The following is a 7,306-nucleotide window of genomic DNA, read 5'->3' as shown; positions in this document are numbered from 1 at the left end:
TCACATATATAACAAAAGTGTCAATGTGTGAAAATAAATAGTCAAATAAAACTGCAGTAAGGTCATAGGCCACGGTCAGATGTTTTTGTCCTCCAACCACGGTCGGGCTGTATTATTAACATCACTTCACACAGAGAACTAAATGATCCTGCAGTGTGTCTGTGTTTCTTTCCCTTTTAGTTGCTATGATTCCTAGGATTTCTCTATCTGCCATGAGCTTGTATGTGTGTTTCTCTCTTGTTATATACTACTGTACCATCTATGAAACTGTATCACTGAAATTTCCCCATTGTGGGACTATTAAAGGATTATCTTATCTTATTACATGCGAATGGAGTTTTACTCACCTTTAGGCTAAAGCCCCACAGGACGACCTGCAGCTGTAAAGCGCTGCGGGAAAAAACGCAGTGGCAACACATTACGGTTCTCTCCGCAGCGCCTTAAAGAGAAAGTTCACAGAATTTTCCCCCAGACTTTCTGTCACAATTATATCTACAGGAAAGCCGTCTGCGTTTCTGTAGATATAATGGACATGCTGTGATTTCCAAAACTGCACCAGTTTTGGAACATGCAGTGTGTCCGCGCTACAGTTTTCTCCAGAAAGTGGGCATGGGATTTGCACAAATCCCATTCACTTTGCAGTTACTGTAAAACACTGTGATTTTTCCCATGGCGTTTCCGCCGCAGGCAAATCACGGAGCTTCTGGTCCATGGGGCCCCGGCCTTAAAGGGGTTGTCCAGTTTAAGAAAACAGAAGATTGTTTTTATAATTTAAAATCTTACTATTTTCCAATATATTTTCTGTATCAATTCCTAATGATTTTGTAGATCTCCATGTGATATACAGTCCATGGTCATGTGATGGTCACACAGGTGCACATCTTGTTATAGTCACAGCATAGTAATCAGAGCTTTGTCTTGTAACGAGCTGTGTACCTGTGTGTCCATCACATGACCATGGACTGTATATCACATGACCATGGACGGAATTTTATACATAAAGAATACCAGCAAGCAGAGATCTAGAAAACCATAAAGAATGGTTACAAAATTGTAGATAGGAAAACTGTATAACTTGTCGATATACAAACAACATTTATTTGCCGTGACTGGACATGCCCTTTAAGCACCCTGTAATGGCAACACAGGACAGACAATTATCACCAAATAACACTACATGTGTCTACAAAGAAAAGCAGGGCAGTGGACACTTCATATCAGAAAAAAGCAAATAAGCCGCCCATAAAAATAGAGTTACATGTTGAACATAAAAGTGGCATGGACTTCTAATCAGTAATAGGCCTCATTTAACGGTACATATAAGTGTAATGCAACCTGATGTACCACAATGTACTTGATGATAAAATTAGGCAATGTCCCAAGGTAAAAAAAAAAAGTGAATTATGTAGTAAAACTGGAAAAAAAAGAAATGTTCAGAACACAGTACCAAATACTGCCCGCAGAAGATGTAACTACACTGAAACCACACAGCTTACAGTTAGACATTGTCATATATTTACATGTATTGAATGGCTGGTATAACACTGCACAAGTGCCCTACTTTAACAGCCTTAAAGGGAACCCGTCAGGAGACTCACAGACAATAAATCACAAGTATGTCCTTATGGACCTGTAGTTTATGGTCTAAAATATAACAACAGTAAGCCTGTCCGTCCTGGGGTGTGTCTAGTATTACCGCCTTATGCTTACTTATAGATAAATTCCCATCTTGGCTTTGCTGCACATGTGCAGTAGGACACACTGGTACAAACCTTGTTACAGTCACGGCTTTGTCTTGTAATAAGCCATGCACCTGTGTTTCCATCACATGACCATGGACTGTATATCACATGACCTGACCATGGACTGATTTTTACTCACTAGGAGTAAGCAGAATGAATGACTGCAAGCAGAGATCTAGAAAACCATTATAGGAATTGTTACATAAAGTATATTGGAAAATTGTACAACTGTGCATCAGGCCTGTGTTGAGTGAAGTCACCGTATACTGCTCTGGCGTCATTAAAGTACATGCATTGGAACTACATCTACTGATAAGCATAAGGGGCTTTGTGTTAAATAACCCCAGGGTGGGCAGGCATATAGTATATTCGTTTATTTGGGATACTAACCACAGGCCCATAAGGGAATACTTGTAGTTTAGAGTCCCAAATTCAACTGAAAGGTTTCCTTTAAGCCAACGACACACACACAAGATAATGTTTGGCTACAATGCAGACTATCAATTGTCTGTGGGACTGTTTTTATGAATGACAAATATGACAGGCTAAAATCTCATCTTGTGTATAGACAGATTTTCACTGGAAACACACAACACTTTTATGAGGTTTTCTTTGTGTTTTTGAGGTCAGTGGTATTTTATGTAAAACAGCATGCTCTCGATGTAAATTTTTTTCCTGGTATTATTCCCTAGAACACCAGAAAAAAGTAACATATAAAAAAAGTTACAAAATAAAAATACCACCAAAAATTCTGTAAGAATCCTTGTAATGCAGTTTTTTCTCTTACAAGCATCTTAAAACACTAAAAATAGCGTGTGTATGAAGCACTTACACTGGTTAAAAAGTTGTTCAGCTCTGTTCACACAGGCCCTGTTTTACCCATGATAGATAGTTTTAACAACATAAAATTCATGGCTCTACTATGTAGTCAAGATATACAACAAACATGACATCGAGGGAACATAAGAGTGCAAAAACATACCATCTTCCCTCTGTACGGGTCACATCGTAGGTATTGTATTCCTATAACCAGGATAAACTGACCAAAACAAAAAAACAGGGAGGAATACTGTACTTGGTGTAAGAAGGCACAAGCGTCGAAACGCGCGTTGGGGTGTAGGTCTCTTTTCCCTCCGGGTCCACAGTATACTTCTACCATGGGTATGTGTCTAACTTTATGCTAGTGACCATCTACTCTATAATCTCTCTTCTGTTTTGTTGTATCTTCTGATTCTTCATTGCCAACCATACTTCTTACTTCTATTTGAATGTATTGCAATATTGTTCCTATATTTGATTTGTATACAGATCTAATTACTATGTGCATCTACATTGTTAACACCACTTCCTAACTGCCCACACTTGTGATATATATTTTATTCTAATTCTGCAGTTTTGAGTATATACACTATGTGATCAAAAGTATCCGGACACCTGGCTGAAAATGACTTACAAGTTTGTGGCGCCCTCCATCGGTAATGCTGGAATTCCATATGGTATTGGCCCACCCTTAGCCTTGATGACAGCTTCCACTCTCGCAGGAATACGTTCAATCAGGTGCTGGAAGGTTTCTTGAGGAATGGCAGCCAAGAGTGCTGCACTGAGGAGAGGTATTGATGTAGGTCGGTGAGGCCTGGCATGAAGTTGGCGTTCCAAAATATCCCAAAGGTGTTCTATAGGATTCAAATCAGGACTCTGTGCAGGCCAGTGCATTACAGAGATGTTATTGTCATGTAACCACTCCACCACAGGCCGTGCAGTATGAACAGGTGCTCGATCGTGTTGAAAGATGGAATCGCCATCCCCGAATTGCTCTTCAACAGTGGGAAGCAAGAAGGTGTTTAAAACATGAATGTAGGCCTGTGCTGTGATAGTGCCACGCAAAACAACAAGGGGTGCAATCCCCCTCCATGAAGAACACGACCACACCATAACACCACCGCCTCCGAATTTTACTGTTGGCACTACACACGCTGGCAGATGTCGTTCACCGGGCATTCACCATATCCACACCCTGCCATCGGATCGCCACAATGTGTATTGTGATTCGTCACTCCACACAACGTTTTTCCACTGTTCAATCGTCCAATGTTTACGCTCCTTACACCAAGCGAGGCGTCGTTTGGCATTGACCTGCGTGATGTGTGGCACCCAATCACCTGACCACGTTCAAAGTCCGTGAGTTTCGCAGAGCGCCCCATTCTGCTCTCTCACGATGTCTAATGTCTACTGAGGTCACTGACATGGAGTACCTGGCAGTAGGTGGCAGCACAATGCACCTAATATGAAAAACGTATGCTTTTGGGGGTATCTGGATAGTTTTGATCACATAGTGTACTTTTTGCATTTTTTCACTTCGTACGGCTGGATTTGTGTTTTACCATTATTTTTACAATATTGGCTATATATTCTACCTATTTATAGATTTTACTATCACAGATACTTGCATTGTCAGCATCTCCCTGAACTGCCTACACTTGTGACCTTTACTCTATTGCGCAGCTCTAAGTATATACTATAACAATCAGCCACGGATAGAGACCGTATATACCTGTATAGGACACCAATTTTTTGTACTATGTGTCACTGCTGTATTTTATCCTACCTGTGTTGGGACAGATTCCTATTTGTCTGTTGGTAATTATCCTTCCCCGAGTTTTTAATAAAATTTACCTTTCATTACGCCAAGTATTCCTCCCCGTTTTTTGGTTTTGGTATGTAGTCAAGATAGGTCAATGTCAGTATATTCAGGTCAGCAGCTGTAGTCCAAGAAGGAAACTAGATTTCATGATGGCACTAGAGGTAAGTGACCTGAATCGACTGACATTATCATCGCCTGACCACGGTGTGTAGTAGTGGATTTCAAGATGTATACTAGTCCCACTATATATGGTTTGGCACCAATGAAGAGAAGGTGCTGGTTACATATGATCTTAAGACATTTAACTGTGGTTTATAAACAGAAGCTGCAATAGAAATGTGAACAGAGCCTTATTTATTATACAGTAATACCCGCCTAATATTCACACTTCACCATAGGGACCTGTCTTACAATTTCATAACTGCATCACAGGTCACATAGACCCCATTATCACTTAAAGGGGTCCACTGGACGGATCGGACAGGATATTGTGGTTTCTTTAAGAAATGGAAGCTACTACGCAAGTGTGAACATAGCCTAAACTGCAGTGAGCACTCTCTAAGCTCTCTAGAATCTAGGTCTAGAATTTCAGGATCCTAACAAATAAACATGTTGTTTTAAGTTTTATAATCTTACATTTTCAACCATGGAATGGTTTAGTAAGTGGTGTGACTGCCAAATTCTGTTAGACATTGGTTTAATTCTGTAAGTAACCCACAGCATGAAAGAGGCAATAAGGTGGTAAGTACATTCCTTGTCAATCTGCTTGGAACCTAAATAGTCACCGGTGACTGCAGATAGAGGCCCGATACGACAATCACATGCGTTTAGGAAGCTGAGATATTGGGTGTTATATACATGATATTTATATGGAAGAACTACTTTAGATGTCATTGCTGATGTCTATGTGTTTTTCTATTGCAAACATTTGATGAATGTTGGCCAAACTCATCAGACCAGCCAACCATGTAGTGTGTAAAAGGGTGCTGACCGCAAATGTGGAGGAAAAGAAAGGTTGGACATGTTGGATTTCATTATGTCTGATCCTTTGTTCTTGCAGGATATTCTCTATTGAGAATACAATGGTTCCACTGATGTGTGGGGGACTGGCCAACAGCTATTAAAGGGGTTTTCTGAGACTTTTTAATTGATGAATTATCCTTAGAATAGGTTAACTATTGAAGATCTGTGAGAGTCCAACCCCAGGGACCCCCCAGATCAGCTGTTAGAAGCAGTAGCGGAGCTTCCTGAGCACTGCTGGCGCTTCAAAGGCCATGTGATGTCTCATTCATCGGTGACTTGGTCTGATCAGTCCCATACCAATGCACAGCATGCTCTCATGCCAATGTACGGCACTGTACTAAGTCGGTACTGAAGAGGCCGCAGTACTTACCTGAATGCTGCAGCCTCTTTCAATGGGTGGTTGGTCGGGAACCTAGGTGTCAGACCCCTGGTGATCTTTTATTGATGACTTATCCTAAGAAAAGGTCATCAATTATTTAGCCATTAAACTCCTTCAAAGGCAATTGACCACCTTAAGGATAAATCCATGAACTGAACTGCCAATATCTCACTTTCCTAAACCTATGACAAAGTGATATGGGGAAGTATAGGACAATGCAGTAAATTGCTGTCATGTCTGAAATTTCAGGTCTTAAATGGAGCCAGGCTTTTTCAGCACACAAGAAATTGCAGTTAACGTAACGCATTACAATCTCTGCTTTATGCCTTACATAGAAGGCTGGCCGCCTTTCATTAACCATGGAGCTAGCTGGACTGTGGAACAAATCTGCATGGCAGACACACTGCTCAGTTGGCAGCTTAGCTGTGGTCAGTGCTGTCAACATAAACCGTGCAAGAGCTTAATGGCGACTTTTATTTGCACAGTTACTGAACCAAGATGAATGTCTCCTGTTGTCGATGTTACAATAAATGAATAGGCTTCTTGCCATGAACTCCTCTCTAAAACAACCTCTGATGACAGGCATCGTAATAACTGGTGCTGTTCAGGGCCGAGAACATCTCTTTCTTCACAAAATTGACAAATTTTGAAAGCGGACATAGGGGCCTGTTCGAGCGCCTCACGTATTCTCTACAAAAAGAAGTCTGAAAAGTGACATCCTCCCCGTTGTACAGGATGCGGACGTAGTGGTCCTTTTGTTTGTCAGTGTTTTGCCACAATTCAAATACTAAGCGGGCGGCAAATCGAGGGAACCTGGCCTCCGTGAGACCGATGGCGCTGAGGACGGGTGAGAGAGTCACGTCATGGGCAGAGTATAAGGCAAACACTTCCGTCTTTTTGCCTTCTGATATCCGTTGCATTCGGCTGACAGTCTGGTTTAGCAGGGGGTAAGTAGCCAATAGTGAATACTTATAATACAGCTGCTTTTCATGCCTCTCCCGCTCATCCTCAATTTGATGTGCTTTAATAACCTTAAAGTGCTCAATGTCTATACAGCCATTCTTGGTGCACGGGAAGGTGACATTGTGGCAAAAATGGCACAGCAATGAGTCAATGGGATTGGAGGCTCTTAATAGCCGAGTGGGGACCCCCACCACTTTGGCCATATCAATATAAGTCTTTTCTAGCTGAGCGTTTTTAATCCTATAGCCGTACTGGCGGCGCTGCTCTTCTTCGAGGTAGTGGTTCCTCATAGGACAGTCACAGTGACTGGAACAGAATATACTGCTCCACTGGTGTCGGACGCTTATCTTCTTCCAGTCAAAGCCAGGCAGGAAGCTGTACAGTAAGGCCAGACCGCTCTGCAGCGTCCGGCTTTTCCCAGTGGATTCCATGTAAAGCTGCTTTGCTGTCCAGTCACTTGTGAGAAGTTTATGTTTCTTCAAGTAATTTTCCCTTAGGATTTGTCCATTGTGCAAATGCTGAACAACACCTGCATGACACAATAGAAACATAGGGATT

General features: G+C 41.6%; 1 protein-coding gene across 2 annotated transcripts in view; it reads right to left on the bottom strand.

Moving 5' to 3' along the window:
* Positions 1-4,460: 4,460 nt before the first annotated feature.
* PXYLP1 (2-phosphoxylose phosphatase 1) overlaps positions 4,461-7,306 on the bottom strand; it is a 74,117-nt gene continuing 71,271 nt past the window's right edge. For both annotated transcript variants that reach the window (XM_075268871.1, XM_075268870.1), the window contains exon 7: positions 4,461-7,277. In XM_075268871.1, coding sequence (XP_075124972.1) covers positions 6,346-7,277 — 932 coding nt within the window. In that variant the 3' untranslated portion in view covers positions 4,461-6,345. The remainder of the gene's footprint in view (positions 7,278-7,306) is intronic.

This window comes from Leptodactylus fuscus, chromosome 3, assembly GCF_031893055.1.
Source record: "Leptodactylus fuscus isolate aLepFus1 chromosome 3, aLepFus1.hap2, whole genome shotgun sequence".
In the NCBI taxonomy this organism is placed as follows: domain Eukaryota; kingdom Metazoa; phylum Chordata; class Amphibia; order Anura; family Leptodactylidae; genus Leptodactylus; species Leptodactylus fuscus.
Note: the sequence above shows the minus strand (reverse complement) of the source record. Positions and strands in the feature narration are given on the sequence as shown.